Source organism: Suricata suricatta, chromosome 14 (assembly GCF_006229205.1).
Source record: "Suricata suricatta isolate VVHF042 chromosome 14, meerkat_22Aug2017_6uvM2_HiC, whole genome shotgun sequence".
Classification (NCBI taxonomy): Eukaryota; Metazoa; Chordata; class Mammalia; order Carnivora; family Herpestidae; genus Suricata; species Suricata suricatta.
The window spans coordinates 62,243,111-62,262,870 of record NC_043713.1 but is presented as its reverse complement, the minus strand read 5'-3'; the positions used below and the strand labels follow the sequence as shown (position 1 = coordinate 62,262,870).

At 50.6% G+C, this 19,760-nt stretch overlaps 1 protein-coding gene across 6 annotated transcripts in view; it reads left to right on the top strand.

Annotated features, from left to right (window-relative positions):
• Window positions 1–4,007: 4,007 nt before the first annotated feature.
• TXNRD2 (thioredoxin reductase 2) overlaps window positions 4,008–19,760 on the top strand; it is a 42,357-nt gene continuing 26,604 nt past the window's right edge. For all 6 annotated transcript variants that reach the window (XR_003902580.1, XR_003902579.1, XM_029922316.1 and 3 more), the window contains exons 1-7: window positions 4,008–4,073; window positions 11,294–11,350; window positions 11,693–11,837; window positions 12,434–12,508; window positions 14,284–14,362; window positions 14,914–14,976; window positions 16,965–17,035. Coding sequence is in view for 4 of the 6 variants with exons in the window: in XM_029922316.1 (XP_029778176.1) it covers window positions 11,752–11,837; window positions 12,434–12,508; window positions 14,284–14,362; window positions 14,914–14,976; window positions 16,965–17,035 (374 nt within the window). In the remaining 2 variants the exon portion in view is untranslated. The remainder of the gene's footprint in view (window positions 4,074–11,293; window positions 11,351–11,692; window positions 11,838–12,433; window positions 12,509–14,283; window positions 14,363–14,913; window positions 14,977–16,964; window positions 17,036–19,760) is intronic.

The window sequence follows — 19,760 nt, the reverse complement described above, 5'->3', positions numbered from 1 at the left end:
GGGGGGGGCGTCCGGGAAGGGGGACGTCCTCCAGCGGTTGTCCACGTGAGGGTGTCCCCGCGGGCAGCATTCTGGGCTGGGACAGGAGTAGGCCGGCTTCCAGGCACTGCAGTCCCCCTTCCAGATGGGGAAACAGCTGCGGGCCGCCGCTGGAGGTTCTGCTGGGTGAAATGATCTGTGCTCGCAGCCCCACCCCCAGCCAAGTAGAACTACAGTCCTGGTGATTATGGTGGTTGTGACTCACCTCCTGAGGTTACCAGGCACCATCCCTGCACACCCCATCAGTCAGACTTGGCCACCTCTTCCCCGAGTCTCTAGTGGCCACACACCGCAGGTGCTCAGTGCTTGCACTGATTGGAATCTTTGATGGGAGGCTTCCAAACTGATGGGCACCAATCACTCACTGCGTACAGTGCTGTGCAGGTGACCTGAGGAGGTGACAATACCTGGCTTGTCCTCCTAGAGCCAGCAGGGATCACTAACCAAACCAGGTTATTAGCCGTAATGCCAGGCACGGGATGGCAGCAGGCTCCAGAGCAGGGGCTGTGTGCTGGGTCTTACAGAAGGATTGGCACCCAACCCTGCAGGACAGGGACCCGAGAGCAGGCTGCAGGGCCATCACATCTGCCATGGTGGCATGGCTAGTCCCACATGTGATGACATCTTGTCACCACATGCCTGCACAGTGACCGACCCCTAGACCTTGTCCCTGGATGACTCTGCATGGGGAACGAGTGTTGAGGGGCCTGTGCAAGGAAGGAATGAGGCCTTCCTTCCTCAGAGATGGTAGCTGTGGGGGGAAGAGTGGCAGGGCTCTTGGTCAGCAGTGGAATGAAGCTGACAGCGTGCATAGATGGGCAAAGTTGTGTGCCGCTGTGTGGACTTAGGGAGTCTAGGAGGTCAGGTGGCCCAGCAGAGTCCTGGGAGGTGGGGAGATGGAGTTGCTCTTAGGGTGGCTTTGCTGACCCTTGGGACTTCAGCCAGGGCACCCCATCTTTGAAAGCCTTCTTGCTGCACGAGTCAGGTGGGATGTTCATGAGTTCATGAGGATTAAACACAGCTGTGCAGTGGGGCCCTCACCCGACTTGGCGAGAGTAAAAGATATATAAACAGGAGTGCTGCTGCTGCTGTCACAAGCCCAGGGCCATTCAGGCTACTGTAACCTTGGCCTTTGGGCAGAGTGGGGTGGCCTTGGAGTGGAGCTTTTTGTTTCCAGCTGGGCAGCACAAAAGATTCTGCCCCCATGACCCTTGGGCAGCAAGGGGAAGGAAACCCCAAGGCTAGAGCTTAGCTGCAGTGATGGGGAGCTGACAGGGCCTGGGCACAGTGCCAACCCCCAACAAGGATGCCCACGGCTAATTTTGAGCCTCTTCCTCCATCTCTACCGCAGCTTTCTGTGAAGAGCAGGAAGGTACCTGCCCCATCCCAGGCTTGGGGGTGGTGCATGCCACCCTTGAATAGGAACCAGAATGACACGGCTGCTAGTGTCACCTGTCCCCTAACAACTGTTACCAGGAAGGATGCACAATGGGGGGAATAGTCACAAAGAGACTCCCAAGGTGGCCAGAGTACCTGTGGACACACAGGAAAGCCTCCACTTGCCCTCCCAGAGCAGTGCACCGTTCATTCAGCCTTACCACACTTGCTGGGGGCCAGACCCCCGCTTCAGAGTGGGAGCAGAAAATTAAAGAACAGTGGACTCAGAACGAACTGGAGACAGACCTTTCCGGGACTGAGCCCTGAATGTGCGGTGGGGAAGGGAGGGCTGTGAGACTACCTGGGGCACCAGAGTGCGCTGGTGTGTTCCAGGTAACCCCCACAGAGCAGCACCCACCTCATCCGCCTTACAGGCCCTTGTGGGTCCTTCCTCTTGGTAGGGTACCCAAACCCTCCTACATGTTTAAAGGCAAATTTCCTACACTTACAGAAAGTTCCACTGCTGACCCCTTCTCCCACGTGTTTATCAGACTGAGAGGCTCCTGGGTGTGCACAGCAGGCTCAGAGGGCAAACCAAGGATAAGCCGGCAATCTATGCAGCCAGTTGGTAGCCCTGCCCTCTGCTTGATAGCAGGCAAAGGGGTCACGGTGTGGGCTGGGGACACCAGGGACTTGCAGTGATCTTCTCTGTCAGCAGGAAGGACCAACACCAGCACCTGCAATGGAAGGTAGGGGGATTCTCCTGGGCAAAATCTTAGTGTGCCCCCCCACCACCACCATGGGGCAGCTGGGAAGGAAAGGCCCTGCCCTGCCCCACAGGCGTGTGGTCCTTACAGCCCTGTAGCAGCTTGTCTCCAACAAGTTTTATGTACTCAGTTCTTTGGGCTCATATCAAAGCCACCAGAATAACTGACAAAGGTTAGGCCCCTTTAGAACTCATGAGTTGAATTTGGAATTAGGTCCACTGTGGACTGGCTGTTTGGACCCAGTTGTGGCTCCGTTCGATCCCATGTGCGCCTTTGCACACATTGTAGGTGCCCTCAAATGTCGCCTGCTGGACAGAACCTGGGGTGGGCCTGGCTTTGGGGTGGGTGCAGTGGGGCCTCTCCACAGGGCAGGCTGGCAGCAGGCCCCCAGCCCAGCAGCCAGACACAAGCTCCTTGTGGCGACTCCCCTAGTTTCACAGACTGCAAGCCAGGGCCTCCTCTAGGCTCAGCTAAGCTCCCGTGTCGTTGCAGAGCATACGTTCTGGACCCAGTCTGTGGGGCATCTACAGAGCCGGGGTCCCTGAGGGGTGTGGGTCCTCAGGAGTATTCTCTACAGCCTTGCCTGCTAGAAAGGTCAAGGTGGCCACAAAGACAGGTGCAGTGTTTTCACTTCCCGGGTTCCAGTGTAGCAGACCCTTATTTGATCACAGGATCTTGTGCTTCGCCCAGGACAGTGGGCAGCTCTAGACATCCTGGTAGCAGTCTGCCCTCCTGTCCCTTTCCGAATACTGATCATTTTCTGTTATTTCTTCCTTTCTCTATAGGGAGTAGGCTAGTGCCTGGTACTGGGCATCTCCAGCTTGGGCCTTGGGTCAGAGCTTTGACCAGGCGGCCATACCTAAGGATACACCTGCTCCTCACCTACCTCCCACCCACTCCTTTGCTCCCCACTCCCTCCTTTCTCACTGTCTCTTGGCTGCTTTTCATGCCAGCAGTTTGCAGAAGAGAGACAGGTAACGTCTTCCACAGGGCAGGAAAGATGTGAGCGGCCCTCTGTGCCAGGCATGGGAGTGGACAGTGTGTTGCCTCCAAGGTGACACCATGGTGAGCCCTAAAGGCATTTCAGAGTCACTTTTCTCCCACGGCCCACAGAACACTAGGCACTCTGAGAGGCCAGGGTGTGCTGCCTGATGAAGGGACTGCTTTTTATGTTTTCACTCAGAACAAAAGGTGACCCTAACAACTGAAAGACTCAAGAAAAGTTTTTGTTGTTTGGGATTTTTTTTGGGTAATTTTTATTTTTGAGAGAGAGAGCGTGAGCAGGGGAGGGGCAGAGAGAGGGGGACAGAGGATCCAAAGTGGGCTCTGTGTTGACAGGCTGTCACAGAGCCCAATGCAGGGCTTGATCTCACAAACCATGAGATCATGACCTGAGCTGAAGATGGATGCTCAACTGACCGAGCCACCCAGGTGACTCTCAAGAAAAGTGCTTTAATCCCATGTCTGGCTTAGAACGTTGGTGAAGTATAAATTCAGAGCAGTGCTGCCAATTGAATTACCTTTTCCTTGAACTGATTGTTTTTGCAAAGGCAATTACACACCCTTGGCCAACCTCACCTGGCATTGCTTGGTTTCAGGATTTGTGCTGATGATGGATACCATCGTTGCCTTCTGCCCCAGAATGTGATGCAGTATCACCCAGACCATCACAGGGTGGGGGCTCTGATCCTACAAAAAAGATCCCATATCGCATTTAACCAGGCAGAGCTGTTTGTCCTTTGGAAATCACATGGTGTCTGGTGGGATCCATGCCTCAGACTTGTCCTGCGCCTTCCTCTTACCTCTTACTCCTTTCTCCAACAGGGAAGCAGGACTACGATCTCCTGGTGATTGGTGGGGGTTCTGGTGGCTTGGCTTGTGCCAAGGAAGGTATGTGTCCTGTGCCCTGCACCCTGCCTCCGAGCTTTCAGGGTAGCTGCTGGGTGGAGATGTGCCCTGTGTGGCCATGCACAGAATGCATTATCTCTGTAGCTGGCCTGCTGGCTACTGGGGTCCTACATCCTTGCCAGGGTCACCCCAAGAGCCTCATCACTGTGCCCTGCTCCCTGCTGCTCCTCAGTTGTCTGTGTAGCACCCAGCAGCCAGGACCGCACCCAAGTCTGAGCCTGCCCTCTTGGGCTCCAGCCCCAGGCCTCATGGGATCTGTCCCCACCCATCTGACGTGTCTCCCACCACCCACACCCTTGCTTGCTTTTCCACTCCAGCCCCTGGCTGCCTCGCTGTTCGGAAAATGCTTCCTAAAGGTCTTTCTGGCCTTGCTCCTCACCCTGGCTGTCTGCCCGGCCTGGCCTGGTCTTTGCCAGCCTGGTTAGCTGTGGGGCTCACTCACCTTCCTTCAGTCTTTGCTGCTGAGATGCCCCTACTTAGAATTACACCCTCTGATACACATCTGGTCCCTGCTCCCAGCTCCACTGTCCTCGTTCTTAGCCCTGGCACTGTCCCACAGAGATCATGATTTGTTCTGCTGACCGTGTCTACTTAGATGGGCCTGGGTACCCTGGGGTGCTCAGTAAAGATGTATTGAATGAAAGGGCTGGACCCAGAGGCATCCAGAGACCTCGTGTTGCAGTTTGCCACTAATCTGGGTGCAGAACAGATGGCCACAGTTTCACTGGGGCCTTTGCACTCTGCCATAGGAGTGCCCAGCAGTCTGCTTGCCTATCTAAATGATAAGGAGGCAGCTGTGGACAAGGGAGGGGGGAAGACAGGAGAGAAATGGAGCCCAGAACAAGAGGGAGTTGAGCAGGCACCCTGACTGTGTAATTACAGCTCTGTGACATCAGATCCTGGGCTTTAGAATCACAGTTGGCATAAAAGTAATTTGCTGTCCACTGCTCTTGTTCTGAGGGGCGGAGGAGGGTGCTGGCCTACAGTGGAGGGCAGGAACCTGGGAAGTCTCCCAGCTGATAAGGGGACCCACTGGGTGACACGAGGACCTCATCCCACTGGACCACAGAGCCACCCCAGGAAATAGAGCGTACAGTCAGTTGTCCCAGTGATGTTCCTTATAGCAGAAGAAAGCCCTGGATGTCATGGCCACTCCAGTGTCTTATCTGTAGAGGCACATCTTCGTTAACCTGCAACAGTTCCCAGGTCTGTCTTTGCCTTTTGTAACAGTGGCATTTCTCCCTGTGGATGACTGCACTTTTCTATAGCTTTGCTGAGATATAATTGACATAAAATAAACTGTATGTATTTAAAGTAGACAACTTGATACGATTTGACATATGTACATACTTTTGAAGCCAAGACCTCAGTCAACCTAGAGAACATGTCCTCACCCCCGTATTAGCTTGCTGGGGGTGCTGTCCCGAAGAACCAAAGTCTGCTTGGTAGCAAAAATGTATTTCCCACTGGAGGCTGGAAGTCTGAGATGAAGGTGCCAGCGGGGTTGTTTCTTCTGAGTCCTCTGTCCTTGGCTTGTAGATGGCCATCATGATTTTCCCCATGTCTTCACATGGTCTTTCCTCTGTGTGTCTGTGTCCTAATCTCCTCTTTTTATATGGACACCAGTCAGATTGGAATAGGGCCCCACCCCGTGGTCTCAATTCTAACCTCTATAAAGACCCCGTCTTCAAATAAGGCCACATGCTGAGGTTCTGGGGGTTTGGGCTCCAACATGAATTTGGAGGGGACATGACTCCGCTCATAACAAACCCCAAAGTGTCCTCAAACCTTGGGAACCCCTCCTGCAGTTCCCTCTCTGCTGCATCCCCAGAGAGCCAATGATCTGCTTTCTCTCACTACAGATTCATTTGCATTTTCTAGAATCTCATTATGCAAGATGGGATCATGCAGCATGTGTTCTTAACTTCTCTGGCTTTTTTTTCACGTAGCATAATTATTTTGAGATCCATCTACAATGCTCTGTGCATCCAGAGTTCATTCCTTTTTATCACAGATTAGTATTCTCTTCTTGGCATACACCACTTTATGTTGGTCCAGTCACCTATAGGTGGACGTTTGGGGTGTTTGTAGTTTGGGGCCACTGTGAATGGTGCTGCTGTGAACATTTGGGTTTGTGTCTTGGTGTGGATACATGTTTTCAATTCTCGGATAAATGCCTAAAAGTAGAACTACTGGGTCACATAGTATATCTCTTCTTTAAGTATTTTTTCATTTATTGCTGTGGTCTTTTGTGGTCTTCAAGGTACAGGTTTCCACATCTTTCATCAGATTTATCCTGAAGTGTTTTGTACATTTTCTAACAGCTTTTTTGAGATTAAGTCATATACCATACTATTCGTTCATTTAAAGTGCAAAATTCAGGGGTGCCTGGGTGGCTCAGTCATTTAAGTGTCTGACTCTTGATCACAGCTCAGGCCTTGATCTCCTGGTCATGAGTTTAAGCCCTGCTTTGGGCTCTGTGCTAGGCGGGAAGCCTACTTTTTAAAAATGCATAATTCAGTCACTTTTAGTATATTCACAGAGTTTTGCAACTATCACCACATCAGTTGTAGAAATTTTCACCCCTCTCCCAAAATGACCCCGGGTAGCCACTAATCCACTTCTGTTTCTGTGAATTTGTCGATTCTGCACATTTCATATAAATATGTGGTCTTTTGTCTTTGTATCTTCCATTTACTATGATGTTTTCAGCACTCATTCACCACACAGAATATTCTAGTGCTATATTCCTTTCAGTGGCTGAATATCATTCCATTCCAAGGACAGATCACACTTTTTTTATCCACTTGTCCATTGATGGACATTTGGGTTGTTTCTGTTTTTTGGCTTCTGTGAATAATGGTACTGGGAACATTTGTGCGCAAATTTTTGTGTGGACCTGTTTTCCTTTCTCTTGGGTAGATACATAGGAGTGGAATTGCAGAATGGTACGGTTTGACCTTTTGAGGAACTGCCAGACTATTTTCCAAAGTGGCCGCGTCATTTTATATTCCCATGAGCGATGCAGGAGGGTTCAGATTTTTCCACATCCTCACCAGCGTGTTATCTTTTTTTATTATACTCTCCTACGTGTTCAAATGGTACTTCGTTGTGGTTGATCTGTGTTTTCCTGACGATTAATGACACAGATCGTCCTTTCATGTATTTATTGGCCATTTGCATTCCTATGAATAAGTGTCTATTCAGAAGCTTTGCCCATTTTTTATTCTTAACTTTTTTAATGTTTATTGTTTATTTGTGAGAGACAGAGAGCAAGCAGGGGAGGGGCAGAGAGAGAGGGAGACATAGACTCCAGACTCTGAGTTGGCAGCACAGAGCCCGATGTGGGACTTGAACCCACAAACCGTGTGATCATGACCTGAGATGAAGTTGGACGCTGAACCGACTGAGCCACCCAGGTGCCTCCTATGTTACATATTCTTACATAAATATATTCTGGATACTAGACCCTTATGAAGTGTATGATTTGCCAATACTTTTTTCCTTTCTGTGGATTATCTTTTCACTTTTCTTACAGCACATTTTTAATTTTGATGTAAGTCTGGTTTACTTCTTGTTTCTTTTGTTGCTATGCTTTTGATATTTGAGAAACAGCTGTCTTACCCAAGCCCACAAAGATGTGTGCCTGTGTTTTCCTCTAAGACTTTCACAGTTTCAGCTCTGACACTTAGGCCTTTGGTGCATTTTGAGTTCTTGTATACATAGGGTGTGACCTAGCTGCCTTGGGGTTTGCAGTAGACACCTTGAACTTGTCATAGGCTACCTGCAAATGATATTGCCCCACTTCACACGTAGTACGAAAACTTTAGTATGGTAGCATGCTCTTCTTTCTCCCTTCGCAGCCTTTATCCTATGTGGTCATATGTTTTACTTTTATAAGTAATAAGTACTTATAAAGCCTTGTAAATAAGTACTAATAAGCCCCATAACCCATTGCTATTTTTGTTTCAACAATTACCTTAAAAAAAAGATTAAACTAATGAGGAGGAAATCTTACAGATCTGCCCATGTAGTCACCATTTCTGATGCTGTCTTTCCTTTGTACAGACCCGAGTTTCCATCTGGCATCGTTCTGCTTCTACCCTAAGGATGTCAGTGAACATTTCTTTCAATGTGGCTCTAAGAGTAATTAATTCTTCAAGCTTTTGTATATCTGAAGATATCTTTATATTGCCTTTAGGTTTTTTTTTTCTCATGTTGGCTATCCATTTATTATTATTTTTTCATATTTATTTATTTTTAATAATAGTTTATTGTCAAATTGGTTTGATATTTTCTCTGGGTGGAGAGTTCAAGGAAGACAGAGTTGTGTTTTTGTGTTTGTTTGTTCGTTTTAGTACTCTAGAGATGTCCCTCTGGTTTCTCACTTGCATTATTTCTTTTTGTTTGTTTGTTCATTTGTTATTTGAGAGAGAGAGAGAGAGAGAGAGAGAGAGAGAGAGAGAGAGAGAGAGAGAGAGAGAGAATGCAAGCCCATGCACAAGAGGGAGAAGTAGAGCAGGAGAGAGAATCTCAAGCGGGCTCTGTGCTCAACACTGAACCTGATGCAGGGCTCAGTCCCACAACCCTGGGATCATGACCTGAGCCAAATCAAGATTTGGATGCTCAGCTGACTGAGCCCCCCAGGGGCCCTCACTTGTATTGTTTCTGATGTCATCTGCTGCCGCTTCATCTCTGTGTTCCTTTACTGGGTGTCTTTTTTCCTCTGGTGGTTTTCAGGATTTTCTCTTTTCGTTTGTTTGGAGTGATTTAATGAAGGTGTGCCCCGGTGTAGTCCTCAATTATTTTTCTGCTAGACTTCACTGGGCTTCTCGGGCCCATGGATTTCTAATTCTCATCAAGTTGTGAGAATTTTCAATCATTATTTCTTCAGGAAATTTTCCTGTCTTTCCTCCCCTCCTTCACTTTGGGAGACTTTAATCACACATACATTAGGCAGCTCAAAATTGCCCCTCAGCTCCCGGGTGCTCTCTTCACTTTGGAGAATTTCTATTCCTATGTTTCCAAGTTTACTAATAAAAGAGCCTGCCAAGTCTTATCTACCATTAATCCCACCCAATATATTTTTTATCTCTTATATTGTAATCTTCATCTCTACAGATCCGACCTGGGTCCTTTTGTATATCTTCCATGTTGCTCGTTAACTTTTTGAACACAGGGAATACAGTCACGATACTCATTTTACTTTTTTTTTTTCTAATTCTGACAGCTGTGTCAGTTCTTGGTTAGTTTCCATTGACTGATATTTTTCTCTCTTACAGCTTGTATTTTCCTGCTCCTTTGCATGCCTGATGGTTTTTCGATTGAATTTCCCTTGCTGGCTTCTGGATATTTTTAGGTTCCTAGTTACATTTTTGAGCATGTTCTGGGATGCAGCGAAGAAGCATTTGATTCTTTTGCATCTTCTGCTCAGGATTTATTAGGCGAGGGACACCTGGGTGCCTCAGTCAGTTAAACATCTGACTTCAGCTCAGGTCATGATCTCACGGTCCATGGGTTCGAGCCCCATGTTGGGCTCTGAGCTGCCAGCTCAGAGCCTGGAGCCTGCTTTGGATTCTGTGTCTCCCTCTCTCTCTGCCTCTTCCCCTGCTTGTGTTCTTTCTCTCTCTGAAAAATAAATAAACATTTAAAAAAAATTTTTTTAAGATTTCTCAGGCGGGTCCAGCGCTGTGCGCAGTCATTCTCAGCGAGTGGGTCTGACCTTAATACTGCCATAGCTCCCCAAGAATCATGTGTTTTGTCCAGCTTTCCTTCTGGGAACAGGCAGTATTCCCAGCCCTGCATTATCACTGTCTCCTCTGGTCTTTCTGGATGGTTCTTTCCTGGCCTCGGGTAAATTCCTCACACACATGCACTGATCAGATGTCTGGGGTTCTGTGCAGCTCTCTCCTCTCTGGTCTTCTGTCCCAGAAGCGCTGGCTGCCTCAGACTCCCCAGGCTCCTCGCCTCTCTCCTCAGCCATGGAGTCTGGTGGGCTCTGCCTGGGCCGCCTCCCTGTGCTGCATCCTGGAGTCTCTCTAATTGTGAGGTTCACCTCATTTGTTTCCTATCTTCCAAGAATCACTCTCCTTGGTCTTCTGATGTTCAGTTTCTTGAAACCCTTAGTTTATGTATTTTGTCTGGACTTTCGGTTGTCTCGGATGGGAGGGTATATCCAGTCTCTGTTACTCTCTTGTGGTCAGATAGAGGAGACAGACGTCGGCATGTTTGAAGAGTCCCCCTTGTTTCTAAAATAAGCATGGCGGTTGCATCTTTGGTCAGTTGAGCAAAATGGGTTTTTACAGGAAGGCTTCTGAAACTTTGTTCTGATCTTAGGTGATAGCCATGAACCATAGTATGTAGTATGTCAAACATTCATGAGTCACAATGTTTAAGCCGGGCATACCTTCAGGGGCAGTCAAGTCCAGAGCCCAGACTGGCAATGGAATTCCCCAGGCAAGCCAAGGCAAAGCCCTTCAGTGATCCCTGGCTAATTCGTAACAGGGTCAAAACCTGGAACTCGTGGCCCTGGGAGGAACCTGCTGACAGCCAGTGGGGAAGGCTAGGAGACTCCAGGCAGGAGGTGCAGTTTGGAGCCTAGGACTCCTTCCCTCTTTGGGGGCTGGCTGATCTTGGACCTGCCATTTGACCTTCTGAACTTCTGTTTCCTCACCTTGAGACTGAGGCGGCAAATGGCCACAAGGGTAGACCTTGGGTGGAAGCCTCCCATGGTGTCCAGTGGGGAAGAGAGGAGGTAAACGAGTCCACTGGGTAGGTCTGGAGAGAGAGCCAGGGGAAGCTCTGAGTCTGGGGCCTCTTCCAGGAGGTGGATACTCCTGTGATGCATATAAGTATGCTCCGGGTGGGCACCAGACTCATGCTGAATGTCTGGGCCTGGAGCCAAGTGCGGCAGAAGGCAAGGGAGGGCTGTGGTGTGCATATGAAGGAGGGTAGGAGTCCTACTGGGTCCCGGCACTTGGTGCATGGTGTAAAGGGTGCAGTCAAGAAGCGACCCAAGGGTTCCCACTTGTGGGCAGCACAGCTATGTGGCAGCCGACAAGTGGGGAGATCTGGGTGCAGAGCTGGTGGGCAGCTGCTGACCCTGGTTCTTCCCTGCCATCTTCTGGTCTTCATGGGCCCCCAGGGTCCCCAGCCCTAGCCCAAAGTGGCTGCCCGTCTGCTCACTCTTTTTGTCTTTCCAGCTGCTCAGCTGGGAAAGAAGGTGGCCGTGGTAGACTACGTGGAGCCTTCTCCCCGAGGTAAGTAGCCCCAGATGGCAGCCATGTGTCCTGGGGAACAGGGAGGAAGGGGCCTGGTTCTTGCGGAGGGTGGCTGAGCCCAGAACCAGTCATCTACGGTGAGTCGGCATCTCTGGCATGGGTCCTGTTTCTGGAGCAAGCCGCCATTAATGTAAAGTTCCTTGTTCTTACTTAAAAACAATTCTGACTATAATCATGGAGAGTGACTTCACGGGACAGGGTTCACCTGGGGCATGTTTGAGTTGCAAACAACTTCAAGGGATTCTACAGAACTGTAGAAGAACAGGAGAGACTTCCAGCTCCCTGAATACAAATCTAAACATGCTCTTCCCAACATGCCAGGCACCAGCTGGGGCCTCGGCGGCACGTGTGTGAACGTTGGCTGCATCCCCAAGAAGCTGATGCACCAGGCAGCGCTGCTGGGGGGCATGATTCGCGACGCCCCCCACTACGGCTGGGATGTGGCCCAGCCGGTCCAGCATGACTGGTGAGGAGCCCTGCCCCCTCCTAGTGCTTGTCTGCTACTCGTGGGGGAGGTTGACAGCTCCATGCCATCAGACTGGGGCCCTCACCCAGGTACTCCATGCCCTACCCCCTGACATTTGGCAAAGTTTAGAGACATTTTTGGGTATCACCACTGGTTGAAAGGGGCACTGCTACATCTACAGGGTGCTACTAAAGGCCCTGTGGCACACAGGACATCCTCACAAAGGATGATCTGGCCCCAGTGACCACTGCTGTGGGGTGAGAAACTGATTCAGGTTCCATAGGTGATACCTGGGCTGCTCTGAGCTGCACACAGACCCCTCTGTGGTTCTCAGATAACCCAGACTTAGGGCCACCGCTGTATCCTTGGGGCTGTGGCCCAAAACCCCTGTTTTCCTTGAGTCCAAAGGCCCACGCCCCCAAACCCAGGACAGAGGCCATGGCCATGGGGATGGAGGTCACATTTTTCCACGTTTAGAATTGCTTTGTTTCTTGGTATTTCTGCTAACACACTATTTGCATCTGATAGTTTATTGTGGGACTCTATAGTTAATGCTTCTGTTGTGGTTTTTAACATCTCTCCTTGTGTGTTAATAGGAAGAAAATGGCAGAAGCTGTTCAAAATCATGTGAAATCCCTGAACTGGGGGCACCGAGTCCAGCTGCAGGATAGGTACTGAGGCCTTGCCAGCCTTCCTGGCCCTCTCTGGGTCATTTATCCCTTGACAAGCACTTAGTCCTCAGAGGCTCAGCAGTGATAAGGCAAGAAGTCCCTGCCCATGGGGTGGGGTGCACACACAAGAAGCAGATGGGGTGAGTGCCTTGTGAGCCGAAGGCCACCCTGCAAGCTGGCACGTGCAGAGCCTGGAGTAGCAAGGAGTGAGGGGCATGTTGACAGGACAGCTGAAGCCCAGGGCTGTACCAGGGAGGAGGCATGCTTGGGGCTGGGGCCAGAGTGTGGGAGCATGGAGAGGGTCATCCCAGTGGCCGGCACCTTCCTAGAGGCAGGTGACCTTTCTCCTGTCTGGGTGGATGACAGTTATGTGGAAGGAGCCCCGTGAGCCCCGTGTTGCCCAGGCCCCACCCTGTGAAGTCCACAACTCACCTCTCATCTCCAAGGCTCCCACACCCTGAACCCCACACCTCACCAGCCACCTCCTGGCCCTCTGGGCATGCATAAAGGCACCTGCTGTTGTGTGCTGAAGCAAATCTCCAACATGATCACTCTAGCCTGGGCCCACCAGGTCCCATCAGCCTTTTGGGGTCCCCCAGCCCAGACACCCATATTTCCTCCACTGAAGGATCCTCCCTGAGGAGCCACTACCAGAAGGAGAGGTGCCCCAAACTGCACTTGACTCTGGTGAGGCCCTGCTCCTGGCCCTGTAGCTCTGCCCTGTGCCCATGCAGGTCGAGGAGGAGACAGTGTTCCCTCAGAGGTCCGATGGCTCTCATCTGTGCTCTGCTTGGTGCCAAGGAGTCTTCCTGGGCCTGTACAGTAGGCAGCTATTTTGTACCCATGAAACCCAAGACAGCTGAGCCAGAGAAGCTGGCCCACTTGCCCATCCCGGGCATCCCCAGTGGTCCCCCCCTGCCAGAGAGCTAAGCTGTATCCTGTCCTTTTTCTTCTGTGTGGTGCTTGGTATCCCCCAGTGCAGTTTGCTGGAAGCAGAGGGCTCTGCCATTCATCCTGCTGGCCCTGGGCAGCTCCCCGGCCAGTGCCAAACAGGCCCAACCCCAGGCAAGCTCTAGAGGTGCCCATAGATGGAAGCCAGTGCATACCTTGTGTCTGCTGTGGGGGTGAATGAGGGCTTGCTTCCTACAGCTCAGGCAGCATATGGAGACACAGGGGTTGATTGTGGGGGGGAAATAAAGTCAAGGAGGTAGTAAAGCCTTCCCAAAGGCGCCAAGAACCCACCATTACAGAGTGACCTTCGTCATTAGAAGGTGTGGATCTTTTCCATACTCCATGCACCCGACCACCCTTATGTCCTCATCAGATCTGTTTTCAAGCCTTCTAGCCCCAGGAGGAAGGGTGATGCCTTCAGGCACCCTCCCTTGTCAGTGGGAGACTGGTCATTTGGATGGTGGGGATAACTGGGTTCATGTGGGGGCCTCTGCTCCCTGCTGGAATGTGCCCAGGTGACAAGGATGGACCCTAGGGAGGCCCAGCCACTTCTGTTGTCATACACAACAGGATTGTACTTGGGCTCTCAGGAACATACTGGCTTCTCTCCAGCAGTTCCAGGGATCCATGATCCAAGGGACCCTTGGTGAGATGGCAGCCACCCTTCTCCCCCTTCATGCTTCCCGGGGCTGTCTGCCTCACCTGAGTTGCAGGCAGGGCACCGTGGGTCTGTGCTAGCCTTTTAGCCATCTGTTCCCTATTTAATTCCATAGGTGGCCCTTAAGACAGAGGAAATATTTGATAATCTTATTTTTATTTTGCAGAAAAGTCAAGTACTTTAACATCAAGGCCAGCTTTGTCAACGAGCACACGATTTCCGGTGTCACTAAAGGTGGGAAGGAGGTGAGTGCCCAGCTCTCCTGAGCGGCTCCTCTCAGGAGGTGCTGACCCTTCCAAGGACCTGGGGTGCTGATTCCAGCTTCGTTCAACCTCAGTGCTGTTCTCAGTAATAAGTTCTGCTGGAATTGACAGCAGATCCCTCTGAGGCCAGTTGTCATTCTCCATGAACGATGAAACGGATCACTGAGATGCACATTGTGCCAGGCTGCCCCTACACCAGGCGACAGGGCGGGTGGTCACACCCTTGTAGAGTTTTGTGGGATTTGGAGGAGACAAGACACCTGCAGGGTGCTCTGTAAACTGGGGGTGGGGTGGGGATGGAGTTACAGTCTCCCTGCCCTCTTCTGCTGGACCCCCTCCTGACTTGAGGAGCCTTGACGAGCTCCTGGCTCCAAGGGACCTCTGAGCTCCTGGCTGGAGGGTCTGCACCGCAGGGCAGGAACTGTCATTAGAAAGCATGGGTCTCTGCCAGGGGTACCTATGGGCAGTCGAGCCCCTGCATCTGTGTGCCACAGTACATCTGTGTGACCACCGCTTCCTTGATTTCTTCCCAGACTTTGCTTTCTGCTGAGCACATCGTCATTGCTACTGGAGGACGACCGAAGTATCCCACCCACGTGAGTGTCGCCAGCACACAGCCTTCCCTGTCACCCTGAGCACATTCATGGTCTCGTCAGCTCACGCTTCCCACACCAGCAGCCTCCCCGTTCTTTCTTTTCTTAAAAAAATTATTTTTTCTATATTCACTGTGGTCACTTTTTATTTTTATTTTTGGTTTTAAAGTTTATTATTTTGAGAGGAAGAGTGGGAGTGCACACACGTGAGCAGGGGAGGGGCAGAGAGAGAGAAGGAGAGAGAATCCCAAGCAGGCTCCATGCTGCCAGCACAGAGCCCGGTGCAGGGCTTGAACCCATGAACTGCGAGGTCATGACCTGAGCAGAAACCAAGAGTCAGACGCTTAATCAACCGAACTGACTAAGCCACCCAGGCATCCCTCTATTTCTAATTCTTTCTCACCTCCATTCTGCAGAGGCAGGTCAGCAGGCACCCAATATTGCTGAGTCCTAAGAGCAATGATCACTTCACTCTTCATGCACCTGCTCTCCTTTATCTCGCTTAGCTGATTCTTCCTTTTCTCTTCAGCCTCAAAATGTTGGAACATCCGGGACTTAAGCCTTTTCTTCCTTCCCTTACCCCAAATCTTGCATTTAATTAACATAAAATTTATAAACCATAAAATGCACCCTTTCAAAGGGTATGATTCAGGGGATTTTACTATATTCAGAGTTGTGCAACCCTCAGTTTTCACTACCTAATTCCAGAACATTTTCATCCCCCAAATGAAACCTTGTACTGTTAGCAGTCGCTGCGTTCCCTGCTAGTGGCAATGACTAGTCTGCTTTCTGTCCCTCTGTGGAGGGACATGCACACCTCCAGTCTTCAGAGGCCATTATGCCTCCCTTCCAGCTGTCAGGCCCGCAGAAGCGGCCTCCAGAGGGGACAGGTGGCTTGTGCACGGAGGTGGCCCTCGGGCGGGTTACATGGCTCCATAGGGTGGCAGGGTGCTATTGTACAAGGTAGTTACAGCAGATGAGAAAAGTGGGTGACCCTTAGTGATCCCCGTCACCCATCAGCCAGGCCCACACTGGTTCTGCTTAAAGCCCCTGAAGGCTGCAGTCAGCTCCCAGGAGCCAGGTAGTCATCTCGGGCAGACCTGCATATGGGCCAGGGTGCCCCACAGAGGCGACAGGCCTGGGCCCACCCTGCTGACCTCAGCTGGGCAGCCACCATGTCTCTACTCGCCCAGAGGGGGATTGGGCAGGAGCTTTCTGGTACAGGGGGAGGCAGCTCAGTGGCCACTCTGCTCTCCCTACCTCCCCCCACACCTTCCCTAGGTACCTGCCAAGACTTGCTTATATTTTAGTCCCTTTGATTTCCAGACCTTTCAGTTTTCTTTGCACAACCCCAAGAAATTCCTGACTTTATTTTTATTGCCAATTGGAATCATAAACTGTTTACAGTCTGCTTCCTCTCCACCAGCACATCTTACTCTTCTTAGTCTCATGGGCCACTGAGAGGATGCCGGTCCTTGTGTCTCCCTCATTTGCTTAGCAGCCCCTCAGGCTCCTCTGGGATATGAGGGAGTCTGTACAATTCCTGGGCTCCCTCCAGGGTGCCCAGTAGCATCCAACCTTCAGCCTCGTGCCTTTGGGGCCAGCCTGCCCCTCCGTGCCCTGCCTCACTCTGCTCCCCGCCTGCCCTCCTCTCAGCCTGGATCTGTTTCAAGCAGAAGGGCCTAGAGAGCAGGGAGGAAAAAGCTACTGGCCATGCCCTGGCTCCCCAGCCACCTCATACAGCCAAGGTGTGCCGGGGTGCTTTGCCCAGTAGGTGGATGGCAACCAAGTCACATACAGCTGGATCACCTGTCCCTAGAGGCTACAACCTGAAGAAACAGTTTAGTCTGTGGAGCATGGAGGTGAACCCATGTGTGGGTCAGGGTGGTTTTGGGTGAGTTGTTCTACAAAACAGTCCTCCTCTTTGGGGGAAGTCTCTAGGAACAGGCTAAGTGATGCTCTTCTTTCATTGATCCTTTTTTTCTGGATAGATCGAAGGTGCCTTGGAATATGGAATTACAAGTGATGACATCTTCTGGCTGAAAGACTCCCCTGGAAAAACGTAAGACCTGATATGGGCCTTAGTGGAAATCATTTTGTTCACAGTTGCAAATATCAGGGCCATTTAGAACCTCTCTCCCTAGTGCCTTCTTTCTTATCTACTTTCTTATCAAGGAGCATGGTTCTTCTGCCCCTTGGTGGGGCTGTTGACATACTGCATCCTGTGACTGTCTTAGAAGTGATGACACAAGTATTGCAAAATGTATCAGCCACTGTCTAGGGCAGTGGTTTTCAAATAGGGTACCTGGAGCCACAGGGTGTCAGTGGGTCCTGTCAAGGACATCACGGAGGGAGGATATTCAAGGAGAAGGTAAGGCCAGGTTGTTAGGGAAAGCCATTAACCTCTCCTTGGGCCTTGATTAAACATCCCCTCTCCTCTGGTTTACAATTTGGGCTTCCCTGAAATCCAGCAAAGCCTCCAAAGTTCTCTGAAACTATAGTCTAGTTGTGGAAATAAGACCTGAAGTGTGTGAGTGGTTTTACACTTTCTGAGCAGGTGATAATGCACTAAATGCACTTCTTGTACCCACAGAGCAGGCTAGGCTGTTAGGGGGGTTTCAGGTCCAGACAACTCCTGTGAGTTGGTGGGGTAGTGAAGGGTATGGTGGGGGAATGGAGGGACTTCATGCTTGCAGTGACTGGAAAGGCCACCAGAGGACAGCAGAGGCTTGGTCGTCAGCAGGCACTCAGCGGCCTTGGGACTTGATTTTGAGACTATGCGTATACACAGGTGAAAAAGCGAGGAAAAGTGCAAGGGACGATGGACGTGTGTGTACCAGTGTACATGTGTGGGAGTTTGTGTGTGTGTGGGCACGGTGTGCTCTGCGTAGCAATGTTTCCCTCTTCATGAGGCATCTCTTTTCAGGGTCAGGGCTTGATTCCCTTGAATGGATGTGATGTAGTTGATCTTTTCACCATTCATGAGCCTCTCTCCAGGCTCTTTTTGTTGTCATCATGAAATGCTACAAGTGCAAACCTCTTATGTGCTGTCATAATGCCTTGTGCATGTTCTGTACACCTGTCAGGAGTGTTTCCTACAGGTAGAGAACCCAGGTGCCAAGGTAGGTGCCCTTCACACCTTCACCCTTCACAACTTCACCCATGCAAGTGCTCCCTCCTGGTGGGCTGTACCAGGTGACAGGTGCGCTTCTGCCTGCTGTCCCCCTTTGTCCTGCCTGGGCCTTCAGCTTTGTCATGAGCTGTAAAACAGGAAGGAGCCTCTCCCCCTGCTCTTGTGGGGTGGTCACCAGTTGTTTCTGCCCAAGGCCCATGTGGTCCCTCCCAGTGACTGTGGTCCAGCTCATGCACTTCGCTTACCTCTGTCCGTCGCCTTCCACCAGTTGCCCAAGCTGTGGTTTGTCTTTTTACTTGGGGGAATTTTTTCATACAGAAGTTTGTGATTTTCATGTTGTCACCTTGATCACTTTTTTCCTTTATGCTGAAATTTCTGAGTTCTCTGTTCTTTTATCTTTAGCCATTTGGTTAAATGTGACCTGATTTTATTTGGATTTGCTATTATCAGTCATCATTTCATGTATTTATTAGTCATTTAAAACTGAGTGTGTCTGTAAATGTATGAGAACTTGTGTGTGTGTGTGAGAGAGAGAGAGAGAGAGAGTGTGTGTGTGTGTGTGTTATCAGCTTGGTCCTTGGCCCACTTTCTATCTGGTTTTCCTTTTTTCTTATCTGTTTCTTATCTTCCAGCTGGTTTGCGTATTAGGGCTGTGATCCCATGTCGTTTATACTGCAGATTTTCTCAGCTTGTCATGTCGTTTAACTTGTGTGATGTACAAATGGTTTTCAAAAAAATTTTTTTTTATGTACCTTAGATCTCTTTTTACACTTAATGGCTTTTAGATTTATTGCATGTTCAGGAAGGCCTGCTCCACCCCCAAGATTGTTTCTGAAAAGGAGCCCCTGTATTTTCCTTTAGGCCTTCCACAGATTGGATTTTTCTTTGTGACCTTGGGGTATTTGCAGTTCATCTGTGATGTGGTATGGTGTGGTTTGGGGCGGAGTGGAGGGGTATGGTGTGAAGTGGAGTGGAGGGGTGTGGGGTGGTGTGGTGTGAGTATGTGGACTGGTATGAAGTGGTTGTGTGGCGTGGAGTGGAGGGGTGTGTGGCATGGAGTGTGGTATGTGGAGCAGAGTGGTATGTGGCACAGAGTGGTGTGGAATGGAGGGGTGTGGAGTGGAGGGGTATGGTGTGGTGTAGTATGTGGAATGGTATGGAGTGGTTGTGCAGTGTGGTGGTGTGGCATGGTGTGCGGAGCGGTATGTGGAATGGTACGGAGTAGGTGTGTGGTGCGGTTTGAAGTGGAGTAGTATGGAGTGGTGTGGTGTAGTGTGGTGTGTGGTGTGGTGTGTTGTGGAATGGTGTGGTGTGGTGTGGTGTATGGAATGGTATGGAGTGGGTGTGTGGTGTGGTGTGTTGTGGAATGGTGTGGTGTGGAGTGGTGTGGTGTGGAGTGGTGTGGAGTGGTGTGGTGTATGGAATGGTATGGAGTGGGTGTGTGGTGTGGTATGGAGCGGAGTAGTGTGGTGTGGTGTGGTTGGTGGTGTGGTGTGGTAGAGAACCGGCTTCTAGGGTTCCCGAGTTGCTGACCACCCAAGCCCTTGAGCCAGGCTGAAAGCTCCATCCCGAGTGGAATTCCAGCCCTGCTCTGGCTCCTGGCTCCCACTTTCCTGTATCATTGGCACAAATGCCTGGCGTTGGCTTCAGATCT